This window comes from Lepidochelys kempii, chromosome 6, assembly GCF_965140265.1.
Source record: "Lepidochelys kempii isolate rLepKem1 chromosome 6, rLepKem1.hap2, whole genome shotgun sequence".
In the NCBI taxonomy this organism is placed as follows: domain Eukaryota; kingdom Metazoa; phylum Chordata; order Testudines; family Cheloniidae; genus Lepidochelys; species Lepidochelys kempii.
The window spans coordinates 112975002-112997346 of record NC_133261.1 but is presented as its reverse complement, the minus strand read 5'-3'; the positions used below and the strand labels follow the sequence as shown (position 1 = coordinate 112997346).

The 22345-nt window shown below is 48.9% G+C and overlaps 1 protein-coding gene across 1 annotated transcript in view; it reads right to left on the bottom strand.

Moving 5' to 3' along the window:
- Window positions 1-5709: 5709 nt before the first annotated feature.
- The window catches only part of AMN (amnion associated transmembrane protein), a 58445-nt gene continuing 41809 nt past the window's right edge, over window positions 5710-22345 (bottom strand). Inside the window, exons 6-12 of the mRNA XM_073349712.1 lie at window positions 20192-20329; window positions 19835-19943; window positions 17447-17529; window positions 13458-13629; window positions 10586-10742; window positions 7752-7869; window positions 5710-6383 (exon numbers count right to left, since the gene is read on the bottom strand). Coding sequence (XP_073205813.1) covers window positions 6273-6383; window positions 7752-7869; window positions 10586-10742; window positions 13458-13629; window positions 17447-17529; window positions 19835-19943; window positions 20192-20329 — 888 coding nt within the window. The 3' untranslated portion in view covers window positions 5710-6272. The remainder of the gene's footprint in view (window positions 6384-7751; window positions 7870-10585; window positions 10743-13457; window positions 13630-17446; window positions 17530-19834; window positions 19944-20191; window positions 20330-22345) is intronic.

Genomic DNA, 22345 nt, shown 5'->3' with positions numbered 1-22345 from the left:
GTTCTCCTTGCCTCCTCATATTATCCTCCCAGGGGATCCTGCCCATCAGTTCCCCAAGGGAGTCAAAGTCTGCTTTTCTGATGTCCAGGATTCTTATTCTGCTGCTCTCCTTTCTTCCTTTTATCAGGATCCTGGACTAAACCATCTCATAGTCACTGCTGCCCAGGTTGCCACCCACTTCTACTTCCCCTACCAATTCTTCCCTGTTTGTGAGCAGCAGGTCAAGAGGAGCACGGCCCCTGGTTGGTTCCTCCAGCACTTGCACCAGGAAGTTGTCCCCTGCACTCTCCAAAAACTTCCTGGATTGTCTGTGCACCGCTGTATTGCTCTCCCAGCAGATGTCAGGGTGATTGAAGTCCCCCATGAGACCCAGGGCCTGTGATCTGGATAATTCTGTTAGTTGTCTGAAGAAAGCCTTGTCTACCTCATCCTCCTGGTCTATAGCAGAGGCCCACCACGACACCACCCTTGTTGCTCTCGCCACTAAACTTAACTCAAAGACTCTCAACACTCCAGTTTCATACTGGAGCTCTGAGCAATCATATTGCTTGCTCCCTTACATACAGTGCAATTCCCTCTCCTTTTCTCCCCGGCCTGTTCTTCCTGAACAGTTCCTGTCACAATGGATGGCAGATGGGGGAGGGGAGGCAGCAGATCAGCATTTTGCGACAAAACCGTTGTGTGTGTTTTTAAAGCACTTACTGGGCATGTGGGAGACCCAACTTCAAGTCAGTTTTACCTGATTTGGAGCAGAACATGAAGCCAGGGCTCCTAAAGCTGAGATGAGCGCCCTAACCACCACACTGGTGGAGTGCTCACCAGCTCTCCGGGTATGTATGTGTGGGGAGGGTTGCTGCACTTTGAAGAACTAAGTCAATATTCATGGAGCTGCAGCCTGATGTATCTGGCTGATGAATCTTGCCCATATGCTCAGGGTTTAGCTGATCGCCATATTTGGGGTCGGGAAGGAATTTTCCTCCAGGGCAGATTGGAAGAGGCCCTGGAGGTTTTTCGCCTTCCTCTGTAGCATGGGGCACAGGTCACTTGCTGGAGGATTCTCTGCTCCTTGAAGACTTTAAACTATGATTTGAGGACTTCAATAGCTCAGACATAGCTGAGAGGTTTTTTGCAGGAGTGGGTGGGTGAAATTCTGTGGCCTGCGTTGTGCAGGAGGTCAGACTAGATAATCATAATGGTCCCTTCTGACCTAAATATCTATGAATCTATGTTATTCCCCAGCGGTTAGGGCACTCCCCTGGGATGTAGGTTCAAGTCCCTGGTCTGACTCAGCCAAAACAGGATTTTGAACTTGAGGTTCCAAGGGCCTGATCCACCAGGCTATGGTTCCCTTTGTTGCTGCATCCACTCCAGGGTGTGGGCTACTGAGTTGGCTGGCCTGGTTTAGACCACTAACTGCAGGAGGAGGGTCAAGGCTGACATTCCCAAGAGGCAGAAGGTGCCCAACTCAGGCCCACTAGCCACACGCTGCAGTTCACAGATGGCTAGTTCCCTCCCGGCCTCTGAGGATCCCTTAATCTGCCCATGCATTGTGTGGGGAGGCTGGGCACCCAACCGAGGGCTGGGGGGTTCCACTGGGCAACAGGGCGCCTAGGAGGTAACACTCAGTGAAGCAATGCCTCCGTACCTTTGGCCTTCAGTGATTTGCCCAAGGTCACACAGGGAGCCCGTGGCAGAGCAGTGAATTGAACCCAGGTGTCTCAAGTCCCCGGCTAGCACTCTAACCCCTTGGCCATCCCTCCTCTCCTAGCGTGGGTGTGTTTGTGGCGGGTGTCCTTGCTTTTGGCAGTTGAATTCTGCAGCACACAGCTGTGTGGGAGCATGTTGTATGAGGGGTGCTGTACTGCGCACTCTCCTCCAATGAGCTAGTGCTGACTGATGCAGGAGGCCAGTGTGACTGTGAAATTCTGCGCTCGTAGATGAATAGCTTGGCAAGTGACATCATCCTGTTACCATGGCATCTAACATTATGGGAACTGCAGCACTGGCAACAACAACCGGTCTGTAAGATCGATGGCCTCGCTGCCCCCACCTCTGTGCAGGGAAGAGGCTGAGGCTTGGCAGTGTTCAGTGGTTGTCTCTTCCCCTCCATCACCCCTCCCGTTCCAGTCTCCTTTCTTTTCAGTACCCAGGAGGGTTCATTGGCTTGTCAGTTTTATTCTCACAGCACGTAGTTCTGCCAGGGCCCCCAGCACATTTGAAGCATTCCGCTCTATTGTTTTTTACACTTCAGCTCCTCGTTTGTCACTAAAACAAGCAAAGTTGGAATTGTTTTTAAATGTGATTCGTTTTCAGTTGAAATCAACAAAGGACAACCAACCACCCGGTCCCAGGCAGTCTCTGCTCTGCACCACTTACCATCTGAATTAGGCAGGGAGAGAAAGTGACTTGTCCCAGAAACAGCCACGCCTAGACCCCCAGCACCCATGAGTCCCAAGGCTGCTACCCCATGCTCAATTTTCCATGTAGATAGTTAGGCAGTTTGGGCTTTTACATGCTCCATCATCTTGGTCTTTCAGGGTGGGTCTACATTGCAATTAGACACCTGCAGTTGGCCCATGCCAGCTGACTGGGGCTCAGGATAAGGGGCTGTTTAACTGCAGTGTAGACATTCATGCTAGAGCTGGAGCCTGGGCTCTAGGCCCCTCTGAGTTGCGAGGCTCTCTGAGCTTGGATTGCAGCTCCTGCCCGAATGTCTACACCCCAATTAAAAAGCCCCTTAGCCTGAGCCCTGCGAGCCCAAGTCAGTTGGCACAAGCCAGGCAGAGTTTTTTTTATTGAGTGTAGACATACCCTATAGGGACAAATAGGAGCTCATTGGTGGCTGGGAAATGGGCTATGGAGTCTTCCCCTTCTAGCTTGTGGGTACAACCTAGCCTGTCCCAACAGTGAGCCAAAGCTGCTACCACATAAAGGATGGTAGGTATCTGTTATGAAATGGAGCCGGTGGTCATCACCCAGTTCATGTCAGATACATGCCCCCATCTCAAGGACTGTCAGGTAGGTTGTTGGCTGTTGTGTTGAAGTATATGCGTGATTGCCCCTGGTCCTAGCAGGGTGTGGTCTCTGAGAGAGGATGCAACAGGTACCAACGTTATGAAGCACTTATAGCAGCTTTGTATTTTTACAGTGTGTTATTCCAACATTAACCAATCCTCACAAAGTGAGGCAAGGCAGCTTTGAAGGCAACAGCAATCCCTGGGCCCAGCACACACATTGGCACAAGGCTTTGCACTTAAAAGAGCCTTCAAGGTAGTGGGGTCCAAAAGGTGACACCTCAGGGGGGCTACAGAAAGGAGGAGCTGCGGTGTGAGGCAGTAGACTAGAAATCAGGGCTCTGAGTTCAGTTCACAAGCTCTGATCCAGGCTTCGTCATCTCTCTGTCCCTGCAGAATGGGGCTCACTATACTCCATTCCTCCACCTTTCTGTCTGTTTAGATTGTATCCATTGCAGGGCAGGGTCTGTTATTGTAGGTTTATACAGCACCTAGCATAATGGGATTGTGGTCTTGGTAAAGGCCTCTTGGTGCTACCGTAATACAGATAATAAGGGAACTGTAGAAGCCGCTGGGATAATTCATCCCTTGGCCTCAAACCTCCCCCCTACTTTTCCCACTCCAGACCCATGGTGTTACTGAGCTCCGCTCCCATGCTGCTGCTGTCTTTGCTATGAGTGGCTCCCATGGGAGGCTCCATGAGGGAAAAGGAGTTCGTTGGTAGCACATATTAGCTTCCCATTTTTGACTTCAGTTTTCCTAGCTGTGCTGTCTGGTTTCTACTCTTCCATCTGACTGCTCAGGGCCTGTCTCCATTTGGACCAGGAGAGATGCTGTGTGTTGTAGAGGGCTGTTATTTGAGGCCCTCTCCTTGTTTCTGGCCCCTGGTCCATTCACGAGCAGTTGGGGCTGATAGCCCAGAATGACAAATTAGTCAAGTGTCTGCTCCATAATGTCTTTGCCCAACCTCGCTACCAAAACGGCAACAGAATCAATTGGCTGTTGCAAAACTTTTGCCTTTTGGAGGTTGACGTTTGAATCTATTTTTCTGCCCCATTCATGCCAATGGTTAGGCAAGTGAACCAATCAGCACTGGGAAATGTTTGGGACCCCTATAAAATACATTTAATCTGTCTGCAAAGGAAACTTTGTCAGAATAGTTCCAGTGGGTCATTATCCTAGAGACAGACATGTAATGTCTTTAAACACTATCTATGAGCTGTCACATTTTGTCAGAACCTGTGATAGACATAAAACCAAGTTCCAAAGCCTTTGAAAAAAGCTTAGGCCATCTAAAGACTAAAACAAAAAATAATAAACTAAACAGAGCTACTTCCCTACTGTACCTGCCCTATTGACAACCCAGGAGATTGCAAATTTGCATACATTTTCACGCATCTCCACACATTCAGAATCCAAGATCTGCCCATTGATAAGTTATTCTATAATGAATTCCCAACACGTGAGGAGGATTGCTGCATGAATTTTTGGGGTGCGTAGGGTATTTGAGAGGTACCAGCTATAAAAATCCAGTGATAAATAAGTAAACGTCCATGCTGAAAGTTCTCTGGCCTGTGTTATGCAGGAGGTTAGACTAGATGATCATAATGGTCCCTTCTGGCCTTAAAATCAATGAGGCTACATACTTACCATACTGTTCCTGATGCCACGTCCTAAGGAGCTGTGGAAAGGTTGTGCCTCTTAGTCCCACTCTTAATTGAGCACTTAACTAGTCCCCAGAATGTCATGCAGAAAGGAATATTGGTGCCGTTCCCAGGATATTAGAGCGACAAGGTGGGTGAGGTCATATTCTTTATTGGACCAACTTCTGTTGGTGAATGAGACCTGCTTCTTCAGGACTGGGAAAGAGTGCTACAGCTGAACACAAGATGGAACAGATAGTTTAGCATAAAGGTTCCTTAGCATATGTTCTAGCTATGCTAAAACAGCTGTTTGATCTTGTATTTAGCTGTGACACTATTAATACTTTCCCCAGACCCAAAGAAGTGCTCTGTGTGGCTCAAAGGCTTGTCTCTCTCACCAACAGAAGTTGGTCCAGTAAAAGATAGGCCCTCACCCACCTTGTCTCTGATGCAGAAAATAAAGCCATTTAAACATCTCATGCTGGACTTCTCAATGGAACTAGTGTGGACATCGTAAAGTGGCACATTGGAATGTCAGGAATGTAAAAAATGATGGGTCCCCGCTTTTGTTTTCCTGCTAAAATATTTGCTCTCTGACCTCAGGAAGCAACATGAAAAATTCCAAGGTGGCTCTTTTAAGTTCTCATAACAAATGTCAAACTTGAATGGGATCGCAGGAGAAATCGGAGCAGTGCAGCCATTTCAATAAATGACAGAGGAAGATAAATACTTGCTTAGGATTCCATCTTGTGAAATGGGCTGGCTGGGGGTGGAGGGCGGGGGAGAAATCTGCATTCAGATATTCTCAGTGATCAGGGAAACAAACAAGGACTCTGAAATATTTTGCTGCCATGCCTGTTTCTCTCCACACACACAAATCACTGGCTGATTTCATGTGAAAAGTGCTGGATCTAGGCCAGAGAGCTCAGCATCTTGCAGGGATCAAGCCTTTGATCTCTCTATGCCTCAGCTTCTTGGATAAAATAGGGATAAAGTATTGTTATTTAATTGAATATCTTTAAAGGGGGAAAAAAACAACGATTGCACACAAATGACATGAACTGTATGAACACTGTTTATTCTGTTAAGGCATTGGGAACTTCAGCTAACAAATGAGTGAATACAGCTCCTGTCAGTGACAAGGAAAACGGATATGCAAATTATATCAATTCACCCACCACTGAAATGCAGCCACCTTGGGGGTGGAAGAACTCAGCAGCTCTAGCAGCAACACAAAATAACAGTTTAGGACAGGACCTGAAGAAATCATACACAGATGCTGATGCAGGGGGATTTTAGTTAGGTCTTGTCTGTGTGGTAGAGGTTTTTTGGTATAAGCTAAGGTGCGAATTTAAAGAGGTATAGTATACCGGTGTATAATCCCTGCATGTGGACACACTTATTCCGGTATAAGGGTGGCTTTTTCTGCTTTAACTTATAACACTTGGGAAGAGATTTAGAATAACCAAATAAAAGCCACTTTTACTGCAAAATAAAAATGTCCCCATAGAGGGTTATCCTGGGATAACTATTACTGTACAGTGGGTAAAATATTAGCCTGAATGAAATTATATTCCAACCTCACATTTGGCTAGGACCGCTCAGGACTCTGCTATTAAGCAATGAGTTCAGTTTCATCATATAACGGGTTAACAAAATAAATCCCACTGTCTTTACTAGCCATCTCCTTCAGGGCCTCCTCTCCGGAGCATGCACCATGTGACTCCTACAACAGAAAGAGACAAAATGTTTAAGGAGAGGGGTGAAAAAAAAGCCGAGCTCAGGCGCTTGTAAGATGAAGTGAATCTGATGTGACATTGTGGAACTGAGCACTACTGTTCAGCAAGCTGCATACTTCACATGGAAATGGCCAGACCGGCTCAGACCAGCCAGCCGTCTAGCTCAGTATCTTGTTTCCAGCAGTGACCAGCAGCCGAAACCCCTCAGTTGACCATTCTGGACTGAGCTGCCCACAGAGGATGTTCCTCCTTAGACCATCCAGCTGGGACTGGCTTCTGCCATGAAGCATGAGGCTCCTATCTCTGGAACTACAAAACAAAGTGACCCTATCTAATGTAATGGTGAATGGTCTCATCCAGAGAAAGGAAAAACCTTCTGTGGAACCTGATAAGCTTTTAGCCCATCCCTAGAGTGACCACATTTCCCAAAGGGAAAATGGGACACCACATAGGGCTAGCCTGAGGCCCCACCCTCACCCCTGGGCTGGCCCGAGCTGCTAATCTGAGGGCCCCCGCTCTGTGTGTGGCTAGCCCAAGCCCCCCGCAACGCAGGCTGGCCTGAGCTCTGCCCAGCTCTTTCTGGGGCAAGTGTCCTTCCTCCCATAGCAATTCTCTTCTCCTGCTGCTCACTCTTGTCACACCCCAATTACATTAGATGGGGTAATTTGTTTTTTTAGTTACAGAGCTATGAAGGGGAGGAGTGTGGGGAGGGCGTGGAAGAAGCATGTCAGTCGAAGGCACTATGGATTCAGGAACAGCACAACTCATTTTTGCCAGTAACGTCTCCAGAAAATGAAACACCTCTGCTACATTTTGTACTTAGTGCTCTGGCTCCTAGCTACAGCTGCCAGCTCAGAATGTTCCTCAGATTTGGCCTCCCTCAAATGTTCCACACATCCAAGCCGCTTGCAATGCACTCGGGACATAGACCTCACCTACCACTCCTTTGAAAGCCTCAGCCGTGATGGGTGTGTAAAACTGGAGAGCTTCTAGCGACCCACATTGTAAAAAGCGTCTGGCCACAAACAATGGCCAGCACAGTCACCAGCTGTATAGCACATCTGCAGCATCGAGGGAGAGCCCAAGGGCTTCCACTCACTCCAAGTGCACACAGCGTTTCCACTGGAGCTAACGAGGAATCTCCACTGTGTACATAGGACTTATCCCTGCTGTAGTCTGCAGAGTCCCAGAGACTCGACGTTCCATCTAGCAGACACCACCCAGGTCAGATATTCCAGCCAGTACCCAATCACCCCACCAGCCCAGTGCCTGCAATGACAATTCCACATGCAAAGGCTGAGCAAAGGGTTACACGTTGAGCCAGCTGTGGAAAAAGAGAAAGTGAAGACACTTACAGCTCTGTTGGTCGGCGTGTCAAATATGGGATTGTCAAACCCTTTGTCACTTGGTCCTGCCACAACATCCTGGTCCTTCTTTCTGTTCCACAGGCCTGCCAAGTGTACGGATGGTAATCTGAGAGGAAAGACATTTTAGGTTCCCAAATGTGCGTCCATCCAATACTGAAGGCAACTGTCAAGCCAGTCTCCCCTAGTGAAATGGATTTCCTTCATGCTAGAGGTGGGGGAATATTTCAGGTAAGTGTCAAGCCCTCTTGAAAAAGGGACATCGATTGCTCTTCAGGGAAGTGGCTGTAGTTTTCAGTTTTAAAACCGAGGCTCTCTGAAGGAGGACTGTTTCAGTAGCACTTAGGATGATTGGCATCCTCTGCTTTAGAGCTTCAGGTTGCTCTGAAGCTCTCACACATTCTGGCTGGCCCTATCATTTCCCCATTTTCTAATTTAGAGCACCCTCCATTATAGGAAAAAACTGGTATCCAGCTGCAGTGATCCGAGTGCTGAAGTGGTATTTGTGCCAGTGCTGGAATTCAGAGCCTGCAGCTGGGCAGGGAGAGCCAAGCCAAAGGCTTTGGTCTTGGGTTCCCCCCTCTTTCATTATTTCATAAACTTTCCTCCCAAAGCAGTGAGCACGTATGTCAAACAACTGCCCAGCCTCCAGACGAACGTCACTGGGAAATGAATAATCTAGTAACAACTATGGGGGCTGGAGATTTACTTAGAACTGAAATAAATCTGCTATTTTTTGCTAGGAAACGCTAATCATCTCTGCGCTTGTCGAGAGGCAAGAAAAACAAATGATGCCTGAGAACTGCGCTGGTTGTTGAAAAATGCAACACTAATGCATTGGCAAAAGCAGAAGCAGCCTGCCTTGGATTCCTCCCTTGCTGGAGCCAGCCAGCTGTGACAAAGCTCTTTGGTATGCAACAGCAGCCTGGACATGGGATTTCATCTGGAACATCTGGCCTTGGCTACATGTAACAGTTTTGTCACTTTAACTATGCCATCATAGTTAGAGCAACACCACTCCCCTAGTGTGGAAGCAGCTATACTGGTATAGCTTATTCCAATTCGGCGAGGCAAAATAAAGCTATATCTGCACTTAGGAGTACTTTCCCGGACTAGTGGTATTTCCATGGTCCGGTATAGGAATCCTGGTATGCTATAGCAGCAAATCATGCCTAGCGAGGATGCTGCTGTGCTGGCAAAGCTGCATGTTGCACTGGTGAAGTAAATCTACCCCGCCGGACTGAAACAAGCTAGTTTTGCCAACATAGCTGCGTCTACACTATGGCCTTTTCCTGGCACAGCTTTGTTGGTCAAAAATCACCTCTCTTCACCCCCTGGCTCAGGGAGCAATGCTGCCAGGAGTCTGTAGGGTAGACCTGGCCCAAGTTATAGTGGTATAAAGCACCTTATACCAGTATAACTGTGTCTACACTGGGTCTTTTATCAGCATAACCGCAAAGCACACCCCTGACATGGCTCTGCTGGTAAAGCTTTTTAAGCAGAGACCGGGCTGTTTTGTGATCCTTCGCTGTGGTAATCTGACATATGGGACAAACACCTGCAGAATAGGCTCATAAAGCCCATCTGATTACACTGAAATCTTGTGATGGGACCTTCCCCGGCCACCCCCAGTTTTCTCCCCTTTTCCTTCTGAATTCCCCCTTTTTTCCTTCTTCTCATCTCACCTATTGTGTCAAATGCATCCGATCCAGCCACCTCCCAGTACAGCTATTCCCTGATAGCTATACATCCTCCCAGTGCACGCACACACACAGAGCTAACATTTCAGAGATGTAATCTTTACTGCTTGAATCTGCTTGTTTCGCAAGAAGTCTGAAACATTTAACAAACACAAGTGATTTAAATTGCGTGCTGGCCAATGGAACAGTCAGACAAGCCCCAAGGTACTTCAACAGGCCCCAGATCTGCAGCCACCCAAAAGAAGTGAGGGCCCAGACCTGTAGACCGGGTTCCTTTGGCCTCCGTGGGAATTTGGGGCGCAGAAGGAATCCAAGGCCGAGCCCTGCCCTGGCCTAGTCTCCGTTTTTGACGCCTGAGCGCAGGCTGCGTGACAATTAATAAATAAAGTGATATGGTCCAACGGGCTGCCGCGGGCTCTCTCCGTCGTGCAATTTGCTCTCAGGGACACAAAGTTGCAGAACAAGTGTTTAGAATTGTTTCGGTGCATTAATATGGCCAAATGGGCCCCACCAGGCAATGTCAATTCTGCATGCAGTTGCGGGACTGCAAAGCAACAGGGAATTTCCATTAAGTTACAAAATTGAACCGCATTGAACTCAAACCGGAGAACAGCGCGACAGCTATTGGTTCGTGGGCTGCAGCTGGAGGGGGCACTAATGCGCCTTGAAGCCACCAAAGAACTTCCCTGATCCTGGGGCCACTATGCACCTACCAGTCCCTGGGTACAAGTCAGAGCAGCCTCAAGGCTGCCCTCATTTATTCCAGCTTCCCACAACACATACAGCCAAGGACTGTTGCAATGCCAGGATGCCCAGCCACGACCGGGCTGCAGGGACAGGGCGTGATGTAGACGCTGCTCTGGCAGTTCTTTGTCACCTTAGGACCTCCCCAGGATGCGAGGATATTTGGGAGGCCGGCTCTGCCAATGCTAGCACAGCTTGACACTGGTGGAGTAACATAAAGTTGCTTTAATGGTGGGTAGGGTCTGGGCCAATCCCTGGATTCTTTGTTTCATGAATCAGTGAACGACGGAAGACCTCGGAGTTCATTTTCTTAGTCTCAGCTGTTAAACAAAACTCTTTGGTGGTTAACAATCAAATGGGTGTGAAAGCCCCCGTGCCTACCTTATCATCCCCTTCCAGTGGAGAAACAGCATTATGCCGAGCAACAGCACCCCAAGGAGTAGACCAATAACCGTCCCAGCAATGGTGCCTCCTTCTCCATTAGAATTACTGCCAGTGGCTACTTGCACTGTACCCGTCACAATGCCAAAGGAGTCACCTGCAAAGTAGGTAAGAGGATTTTTCAGTACAGGGTTATATAATACAACACCCTCCCCCCTTCTCCCCTGACTTGCAATCCCTGTACTGAACTGGTATGTACATAAAAAGCAGGGTGCCTAGAAAAATACTCTCTGCAACTCACTGTGGCATTAGCATTTCCGCAAACATGGGTCAGTCTAAATAGCAGGTCTTGGGGCTGTGTGCCATCAGTGGTTTCCGTTTACAGGGGTTTGGGAGACGCAGCCCTTCAGTTCTGGTTAGCATGGGTTCTCACGCACACTAGCGTCACTTACTTGGCAATTCAGGTTAAAAAATCAGTCCAAGTGAGACTTGGTCAAGACCTCTACCTTTCATGGGTGCCAAGTTTTTCCAAAGTGCTGAACAGCCAACAGCCCTCACTGACTTCAAGGTATTCGGCTCTTTTGAAAATCAAGTCATTTACTTACATGTTAGAGGCTATCCACTACAAAGTTTTGCCAGCATACTATGAAAAAAAACATACCCTGTAGACAACATAGGTATGCCAGAAAAGATCCCGGGTGTAGACATGACTATACTGATAGCAGAGTGCTTCCCTCTGTTTAGCTCGTGTTGCTCAGGGAGGTGTTTTAACTGTGCCGGCAGAATTCCTCCTGTCAGTTTACACTGCATCTCCACTAGGGAGCTCTGCTGGGTTAGCTATACTGGTATAACGATGCTGGCAAAACATTTGCAGTGCAGACAAGCCCTAGATGTGGATTCAAGAGTCTAACTTTAGGCTCCTCATTTTGAAAATGTTGGCCCTGGTTCCCGCTAGAGATGGGCTTGAGTCATACTATTTGAATCAGGCTCTACATCAAGAACGGGACACATTTCAGAGGGAACTCAGCTCTGGGGGACTGATTTGGATCTATCATAAATCAAATGATGGACACCCAAGAGTCTTGCCCAAGTTCCAGGCTCATGAGCCTTGCTGAGAGTCCAGGTTTTATTTGAATGTTCTGCACAGCTCTAGCATGAGTGTCTCATATTCTATGCAGGAAGGTTTGGATCAGAGCTATCCTCCAGAAAAAGTGAACTAGGCAGATAGTGTGGTCCCTTTTATGGGATCAGTGAAAAGGTTCAATTAATCCACTAGTCTGGCCAATCAACAGTGCTGTTCTTGGGGGATATCAGGAGCCCACATATGGGAAATGCATTTTGCAAGAGTGAAAAACTTTATGTGAAAACTCTGTTCCTTTTGCTTGTTCCTCTATTTGGAGGTGGAGACAAGAATGGACAGGTTGTATGGAGAATGGTAAAGTCCCTAAGTTCAGACACCCAATTCCTTTCCTTTCTGGAAAAAAGAGACTATTTGTGTAGATATTTTTCTAAGGTTAGTAGCCTTAGAATCATAGAATATCAGGGTTGGAAGGGACCTCAGGAGGTCATCTAGTCCAACTCCCTGCTCAAAGTAGGACCAATCCCCAATTTTTGCCACAGATCCCTAAACAGCCCCCTCAAGGATTGAACTCAGAACCCTGGGTTTAGCAAGCCAATGCTCAAACCACTGAGCTATTGGCATCCGATAGGCAACATGCAAGTGGCAGTTTCTTTCTTCCTGCAGAATTAAGCCTGGCCTACACAGAAAGGCTGGTCCATGGACAGCTTTGGTACTGGCATAGTTATTTTGGTTAGGGAAGGGATTGTTTACCAAAATAATTATACCTGTAAAGTCCCTAGGATGGACATAGTTATACTGATGTAAAAATGCCGTGTACCGGTATAACTTTAGTCCTCTTCCCATATGGAAATAAACGGCACAAATATAAACACCTTTATACCAATATAATTGCTTCCACACTGGGGGTTGTATCACTTTAACTGTACCACTATACTGGTACAACTTTTGGGTGTAGACAAGACTAAAGATGACCAAAGGTGTGATTTTATACTCATTTAGTTAAACTGGTACAGCTCTATATGTGGACACTGCTGTAAATTCACAAGGACAAACTAAACCGATATAACCAGTTTTAAGTGTCCACATACAAAGCTGTACCAGTTAACACTGAACTTGTGTGTAGCCAAGTCCTTAGGGAGTGGGGGAGGATAGATTTGCAAGAGTTGTGCTGGACTCGCACTGATTAATTCAGAGGGGCCGGAAAATGCTTAGAAGCTGAAAGTGCTGATCTATACTTAAAATGCATGGTGCTCCGGGGTATGAAAAATCCAGACCACAGAGCACTGTAGCTATGCTGACCTCTCCGCTGGTGTAGATGCAGCTAGGCTGACAGAAGAATGATTCTGCCATTGCAGCTGCCATTGGTCAGGGAGGCAAAGTTCTTAACGGCGACAGAAACCCCCTTCCATCACTGTAGGCTGCATTTATACTACAGGGTTATGCCAGCATAGCTACACCACTGGAACTACGTTGCTATGGTCCTTGGAGGATAGACACAGCAAAGTGCTATCATAGAATACTAGGGGTGGAAGAGACCTCAGGTGGTCATCTAATCCAATCCCCTGCTCAAAGCAGGACCAACACCAACTAAATCATCCCAGCCAGGGCTTTGTAAAGCTGAGCCTTAAAAATCTCTAAGGATGGACAAGCTATGTACAAGCAACCAGGAGTTTTCAATACATACTTTGTTAACTAAACTGCCACTTAATTTTCTGTGATTCCTATTAACTGCCTAGAAAGCATCATTGGTGAATGAGAAAGAATCTTCCATAGGTGAATGGGACCAGTTACCGTGCACTGTTATGTCACGTATGATGTCCTCAGCCAACTGTTCAGCATTAGTCCCTGTCTGTGACCCTGTCTTATCATCCATTAGCACAATCTGGATGACCGGAACTGCATTCCGCGAAGTCTGGGGTTTACGCACCTTGGATATAGCCATCTGAACACCTGCATATTTTGGCTTTTCCGAGAAAGCAAGACACACAAAACACATTAGGTCAGCAGGCAGAGATCACAGGGTCTGTCTCTAGCTGGAGCTGCGATGGACAGTAAAATAAGTGCTGGCTATAAATCTTAATGTAAATATCATCAAAGAGCTAGTGCGGCTGTGAATCACCTCATGGCTGTGTTTTCACAACGACACATTTATGTCTTCTTTCCATGCAGGGCTGTAAACAACAGACACCAGGGCCCAATGTTACTTCAGAGTACGCAGGGTAGGTTATGCCTGTAGGAATAGTGCTCCCTTTGGAGCTGGATCGGGGCGCCTACGCTCTAGTGACAGTGTCATTTGGCCCCTGTATAAAGAGGCAGTGTATGTAACACATCCTTAAACAATGTATTAGAATGTACACGTTTGTAAGGAGGGAAGAACCAGACTCGCATCTATTGCTACATGGGGCTATAGTCGGATCTTGATTATAGCAGGGTAAATCCAGAGTAACTCCTGTGATGTTACTCCGGAAGCACAACCTGCCCCGGAGCAAAATTTGGCCCAAGGGATCCATTGTGGGGGATCTCTGAAGCCATATCCTCCAGGTGGCTGTACAGGGCCCGAAGCTCCAGAGCATGAGGCCGGGCTGCTGCAGTGACCCCCAATACTGGTGTGCTCGACTGGCCGGTTGGGCGGGAGAACGCAGAGCGGAGGAGTGGAGCCGGGGGTTCAGCATGGCAGCTGCAAAGAGCACCGTGACACCTGAGCGAGTTTGCCTGTCGCGCAGCCTGGGACCCCCAGCTCTGCCGTCTCCTGCAGTGTTGCTAACAGATGTTTTGAAAACTGTGGGTCAGGTTCTCTGGTCAGCCACCTTTGTGCCCCCAGATCCCATGGCTGCCAGGGACAAAACTAGTCCCCAGCATAAGTTAGAGCAGCCTGAAAACTGCTCTGGTTTAGGCCCAGGTGCCCACACTTTCTAGGACCCATTCTGGCAGGCAGGGATTGGCCAGATGCACCACCTTCTTGTTCAAGCACCTTTTGCTCTGGCCATGCCCTCAGTGGTGGGATGGGATAGGAACTGATATGCCAACCGAATGCTCCTTGAGGAGTCTCCTACATCCCCACCCACCCAGCTCCACCAGGATGAAAGCGGCTCTGTGCTGGGCCCCTGCATGGCTGTGAATCTGGCCCTGTAAACCCACCCAGCGTGGGTTCTGCCTGCTGCTGAAATGCTGTCATCCCTTGGGAAGCGAGAGTGCCCCACATCACTCACCAGCCAGTCTCCCCACCCCCACCCCCAGCTGAGACTTAGAGAAGAGCTGAAGCCTCAGGTGCATACTTCAGGGGTTCAGACAGCTACCTCAGGGGTCAGGAAGGGATTATGCCTCCCCTTACCCATACTCTGGGTTGGTGGGTTTTTTTAATCTCCTTCCGCTGGAGCCAGGTGCCTGGTCGAAAAGTGACCCTGGCAGCGCTGGTCAGCACTGCTGACCAGGCCATTAAAAGTCCGGTCAGGGGTGCAGTGGGGCTAAGGTAAGCTTCCTGCCTGCCCTGGCTCTGTGCAGCTCCCCAGAAGCAGCTGGCATGTCCCCACAGCCCCAAGGGGCAAGGGCAATCAGGGAAGCCCTGCGTGCTGCCCCCACCCAAGCGCCGGCTCTGCAGCTCCCATTGGCCGGGAACCACAGCCAATGGGAGCTGAGGGGGTGGTGCCTGCGGGGGCAGGAAGCACACACCACACAAAGCCTCCTGGCTCCTCTGCTTAGGGGCTGGACATGCTGGCCACTTCCAGGAGCAGCGCGGAGCCAGGGCAGGCAGGGAGCCTGTCTTAGCCCCGCTGCGCTGCCGACCAGGAGCTACCTGAGGTAAGTGCCACCCGGCTGGAACCTGCACCTCAAACCCCCTTCCCCAAGTCAGAACCCCCTCCCAGACCCAAACTCCCTCCCAGACCCAGCACCCCCAACCCCATACCCCAGGTCAGAACCCCCTCCTGCACCATAACTCCCTCCCAGATCCCGCACCCCCATCCGCACCCCAACCCCCTGCCCCAGGTCGGAATCCCCTCCCGCACCCCAACCCCCTACCCCAGCCCTGAACCTCCTCCCACACACCAAACTCCTCAACCCCAGCCCGGAGCCCCCTCCTGCACCCCAAATCTCTCATCCCCGGCACCATCCCAGAGCCCGCATGTCCTCCCACACTCCAGCCTCCTGTCCCAGCCCAGAGCCTCCTCCCGTACCCTGAACCCCTCATTTCTCACCCACACCCTGGAGCTCACACCACCAGCTGTAGCCCTCCCCCACTCCCACACCCCAACCCCAGCCCAGTGAAAGTGAGTGAGGGTGGGGGAGAGTGAGTGACAGAGAGAGGGGAGCTGGAGTGAGTAGGGGGTGGAGTCAGAGAAGGGCTGTATCAGGACGGGGCCTCGGGGAAGGGGCAGGGAAGGGGGTTTTCTGCAATTAGAAAGTTGGCAACCCTCCATGGCTGACAATGGACACTGGGCGGGGTGGGCTGGTGCCTTGAGATGGTACCAAGCATCCCTTCAGGTCAGATTGGCTGTGACTTTGGGTTTTTTTTGCCTTCCTCTGCAGCATGGGGTGTGGCTCACTTGGTAGGATGGTCTGAGTGTATCTCACTTAATCATTTCCCTGCCATGGAGGGGGTGTCGGGCAGTGGTGCACCTCGGTCCCACCCTCCTGTCACACATCATAGCCTAGTCTCCTGTAGGCTGTTCAACTTTTAACTCATTTTGGGTGCTGGGTTTAGTGGCCGGGTGCTGGATGGTGTGGGTGGCCTGTGACATACAAGCAGTCACACAAGACAATCTGGCGGTCCCTTCTGGCCTTAAACTCCACGACTCTGCTAACTTCTCTGGGAGACCACGCGGCCACGAGGGGTGAGTGAAGGAAAGGAGGTGAAATCAACCCCCTCTCCTCTCCCCATACCCCCCAGTTCACATCCCTAGCCCCAAAACAATAGTAGGAATGAATGACAAAAAGGAACAATTCCCACTGCAGTTCGAGGGCCATCGGGAACCCTGCATGGTCCGGGGCTGACTCTTTCCTCATTCAAAGGAGCCCGACTTTGGGACTTGCTGCCCCTGACTGTCAAAACTCGAACAAGGCAGGTGTGAGCTCCTGGTGCCCGTGCTGCTGGCTCTGTGTTGAACAGCACTCTGTGTTCTGTCCTTGGGCTATAGTCTTGTTAACTGGAAGAGTGGGACAGTTTGGGGTAGTCTGGGCTCAACACGCCTGGTTCTGCTCTCATTTACACCACTGTAAATCAGGATTCACACCAGTGACATCCTGATGTGAGAGCAGAACCAGATCACTAGCTTCAGTAGTAATACCTAGCTCTTACATAGTGCTTTTCATCCCTAGACCACAAAGAACTTTACAAAGGAGGTCAGTATCATTAATCCCCTTTGTAAAATGGGGAAACTGAGGCACTGGGCAGGGAAGTGACTTGTCCAGGGTCACGTAGCATCAAATATTCAGGGTAGGAGGTTGGATGTAGCTAGAAAAAAGGGAAACGCTAATGGGCCATATAGTAAATAGAGACTTCCTACTAGCTGAACTCTGTGTGCTCCAGCAGCTGAGTTCCTGTTTGAGGTCAGAAGCCAGGGCTACAAACAGCTGTTTCCCACCCTGACTTCCAAGTTACAAGAGTATCAGATAGGGCTCTGCAAGCAGCCACTACCCAGCTTGACATCACTGGAAAAATGTACATACCAGTCTATTATAATGTATTTATATTATAAGATAATGGTGAGTGTCTCACTGGTGGGATTTCCTGGCTTCTATCTGAATGGTGTATTAAATAAGTCTTTCCAAACAGACTACCATACCAGGCTCAGGAAGGCGTGAAGAATTCTGTTCTGATACTGCCTAATGTCGAAACCAGGAGTGTATTCCAGTGAAATAGTGGCTCCTATAGATCAAAGGCAGAAAGACAAGAAAGAACACACACAGGTTCATTGATTTTGCATTTGCAAGCACACCTCTCCTTGCATGTGGGCTATTGTGGGGCTGGCAGTGTGAATCAATGTGGTTTTCAGAGTCTACCAAGATCTGGATCAGTACAAGATTCACAAACAATTCCCCAGTCCCATTTGTGTAATCTGGTGCCATTCTAGAGCTCACAAAGGGGAGGATAATTCTATCAGCTAGCGATCTCTGAAAAAAGCTTTCAGCAGGAAACACCTCCTCTATTGCTGGTCTTTTTACAGGTTTAAAAAAGCCAGTGTCAGCAGGGCTCTTTTCAGAACACTCCTGGGAAAGCCACATCCACTCCGGACACTTACCTAGTTCTTAAAGAGGTAATGATGAGCGTTCAGCAATGCTTGTAAAGTACTTTGAGCTCCTTGGATAAAAAGCACTAGAGAAGGGCACAATTGGATTCACCAAATCAATTGGCACCACGTTAGCTGAGCTAAATATTTTTCTTGAAAAGCAGGAGTAAAAGTTTCTGGAAATATGAAGTTCCATTAATTGCTTTCAAAGGCTCTGCTGGTACGAACAGGTTTGAAAACCATATGCTAGCCCTAATGAGTTTGGCATGATGACTGTATATGAAAAATTCTTGTTCACTTTCCAGGTAGATAAGCAGACAAACACCCATATGTAGAGGAAATTCCGCCAATCTGTTGGGTATATTTTCATTTTCAATTAAATTTACCGTAGGTGATAAAGATGACATTTATTGGAACAAGAAAGTGCATTTTCCTTGGGTATTTTCCATTAGTGACATCCCTGATGCCAGCACTGAATGCAGTCCTCGCAGCCTGCACTGACAGGAATGGATTGAACTATCTTGATGACTTGTGACACCCTGACAGGCTAAACCAGGGGCAGGGACAGGGCTCGGAAAAATCAGACAGGGACAAAAGGCTGCAATCCAAGATAGACTCCAGAAAGGGATGATAATGATTCAGAGAGACAGAAATATAACTCAGCGCTCTGCATAACTCAGACTCCAGAGACAGGCATTTGAGGCACAGTGCAGGGGTGGGAAGAGGTGGTGGGGTTGATTTGAACCCACTGCTAGAGGATCCTGACACTGACTTCCTTGGACAAGTCCCTAAGGCCAACCTTTAGGCCTTAAGCAAAAGGAGCCTAATTTTCAGAGGTGCTGAATCCCTTCCTCTGAAGCCAGTCCCTGTGCCTCAGTTTCCCCATCTGTGAAATGGGGATAATAAATAGCTACCAACCGCAGCGGGGCTGTTTGATGAATAGTTAATATTTATGTTGTGCATTTAAGATCTGATGGCACTAAAGGAAGCACTGAGCATTGTTTCCTACAATCATCCCGTGAGCTTGGGTCCCCATCCTGCAAGGTGATCCCTGTACAAAGCTCCATTGAGGGGCTCAGAGCTTTAACTCTAAAATCCTTTTCCTGTGTCTTTTAATCTCACTTCATAGGGAGGTAGAGGTGCCCCTAGAGCAGGAACAAGGAGAAAGTCGGATGCAGAATCAGGACAGTTCAGGGGTTTGTTCGATCAATGAATCCTTTGTACTTCTTCATCATACATTGCTATTCGAGCCAACAAAGTGCTGGCTAAACCAGAACCAAGCTAAGAAACACGTACGGTTTCAATTCTGGCAGGGATTTGGACAGTCTAAACCCCAAAGGAACCAAATTCTACCACAGCTGACGTGCTATTGGAAGCTGTCCTGCTTGGCTACCATCAATATAAAATACTTACCACTGGGGGAGGAGCGGTAGATAGAACACTATGTAAAAGACCTTTCTCTTGATGCCACCATGCTGATATGGGGGGTTGATCAAAACCCCACAGAGAAAAACCAGAAGGGCTCAGCAGGCGGAGTATGGGTTATTCCTCAGCTTCAGAAAGTCCAGCCAAAGTGAGTCTAGAGTCCACTGAGTTAACAGGAGTTTTCCCACCGATTTCACTGGACTTTGGATCAGGCCCTAAATTATTAAGCCTGAGTCTCGATACTTGCAGAGTCCCCAGCATGTTTAATTATTTTTATACCAACTCAAGCCTCCGAGGTTCCGTCCAAAAGCTCTGACCTTCCCACCGACCAGACCCCGCACCACTCAAACAGCAGTCAGTCAATTGTTGGCATTCCCAAAGTAAAGATGACAACCACAAGATTCAACTCCAGAAGGGCATTCAAGGCCTAATACCAAGGAAATAGATACAATAAAGCTATGCCAGAAGGCCAGCATGCCCATGCCTGTTTACAGGAATTAATCCCCATTCTGCACTCACCGCATATTTCACAGCAGTGTCCGACTGGCTGGAAGGGGTCCTTGCATGCAAGCGCTGGGCACCGAGTACCAGAATCCCCGAGCAAGGCAGCGCAGATCTGTCGATGTTTCTTAAATGAAAACACAGGGTAAGTTCCTCTGATCCACCCCTGGCTAGAGAGCTGCTCCTGCTCTGCTTTTCTGTTCAGTTTTACAAACACCAATGAGATTGCACTGCCCTGTCTGAGCATAGTGCTGGCATGTTCCCTGACTTCCTGTCCGCATCCTGAGGCCATGAAGAGCCCACCCAGGAGTTGTGACTTGTGGGAGCTAAAAGATCCCAGAGAACAGTTTGTTTAATTCCAGTTGAAGAACTCACCCCAGCATTTCCACACTCACAGCCCGATTTGTCCGGACACCCGGCATTTGTCACCTGGAAGGTCCCGTTGCCGTGGAACTGCAGCTTGGCTGAGCTGGTCGGCATGTACTCAGCTAAGGCCACGGCACTGGTGAACTTCTAGCTCCCAACCCAGAAAGATTAAAAAATAGATCAACATTTCTTACCAGCTGAGACTACGGAGTGTAAGATGTGGCAGCTCCGGCCTTGTCGACAGAGCGGTCACTTAGCCCACCTGCCCTCAAAGGCGGAAGTACTAGGCCTTGGGACATCCCCTTCAAGGTGTGTTGGCAAGGGAAAATAATGGGACAGTGCCCACCTCCCCTTCTTTATGGAGCCTACAAAGGCCTGAAAGGCTTTCCCAAACTAAAAAAAACCAGTAAAAAGCAACAATATGGGCTGGGTTTTTTATTTGTTTCTTTCTTTTTAAGCTGAGAATTACCAGGACTCTGGGGTTTCTTTTCCCTCTTTGTACTGGGAGTCTGCTTAGAGGAGCCGAGAACCAGACTGAAGATCTATCCGCCTGTAACAGCAGGGCTAGAGATGTGGATTCTTTAACACAAATCTTTTATCTCAGGCTTGTCTGTCAGGCATTTCAGTTACCTCACGGTTAGCAGTGAACCAGAGTGTACTAAACAGTCTGACTAAAAATCCCTGCCCCGTGTAGCTCCTCTGCTTTTACTCCTATTAATTTCCCATGCATCCACACAGGCTTCCAAAGAAACATTTGTGACACCCTGACACTTCCAGGAAAAACAGGGGACACAAACCCTAAGGTAAAAGCAAGAGGAAAATAATCAGACCTTCTTAATACCCCATGCCTAAATGGGGGTGTGGGAGTGGATACACAGACTAGTCTTTGCATGTCACCTTGCAAAGAGGCGTAGAAGCAGCTGATGGGCATCTTTTTACCCTACATCACTCTTCCTTTTAATCCTGACACTGCTGTCTTGGGAGTGAATGGGAGCTTTGCCACTGGTGTGGGTGGGAGCACGCTAGGTGGATCCAGGTCTAGGGTCCTGTCAACACAGGGCTGGGAACCAAGTTATTCCATGTGAGCTCGGTTTGAACACTTTCATCGACTCTGCTGGTTGACACTGCATGGCCCCCAGTCTGGATGAGGCCAAACCAGGAGACCGGTCTAGAACATTGTGGTGAAAACCCCACCCTTTGGTACCCCATCCACACCGCCCAGCCAACCAGTGAGAGAAACCAACTTCTCAGCCTCTCTCTCAGGCTGTGCATTACATTACAAACTTGAAGGCATGTCGCCTCCTCATTGTGAATGAACAAGGCCCTGTCACACTGAGAGGATTTGGTCTGGAAGGTCACTGAGGAACAGTAAAGATGAACACCTCTATGTCATTTCTATAATGTCAGTTCCCCGACTCTGGCCAGAGTTGTCGCACACACAGCGCTGTGGAACATAGGGGCTAGAGCTGGCTCCAACCAAACCCCAGCTACAGCACAAACGCCCCCGACGCAGGAAAGTTTGGATCCAGAACTCTGAGCAGGGCCCAGGGAAGTCCCGTACTGGATCACGCAGTTACATGCTGTGTGGGGCACGGACTGTCTTCATTACTGTGTTTGTTCAGCTCCGAGTACGGGGAGGATGAGGGGACTCCTGGGCACGATCACAACGCAAATAATAACAACCACTGAGACACCCAGCTACGTCTCCTGCTTCAGGGCGTAACCAGTGCCTGCTGTTTCAGAGACCGCTGTTAACTCCTCAGATCACCAGGTGCTGCAGTGGCCATATGGTTAGTCCCTGGGCAGAGGCACAGGGCAGGCTGCGAGCGTCTCTGCAATTACCCTCCAACCCACTCAAGAGGGGCACTGAGCCAGGGCTGGAAGGTGAAGCCACGACATGGGATACACAGCTCAGGGCTGAGGAGGGCTCTCAGGAGGAAAAAGGAACTGCATGGCTGTGTCTTCAATGCGGTGGCATGTAGCCTCCATATATTCCCTCTAGCAGTACCATTATCCTCCGAAGGGCTCATTAAAATCCTCATTTCTAACCAAGCTAGAGGTCCTGCATGGTGAAAACCTGCCTGAGCCACAATACAGAGCCCCAGAGCCCAGCAAGTGCAGAGGTGAGTCTAGGAATGGAGCAGCCAGGGAAGCAGAGGGCAT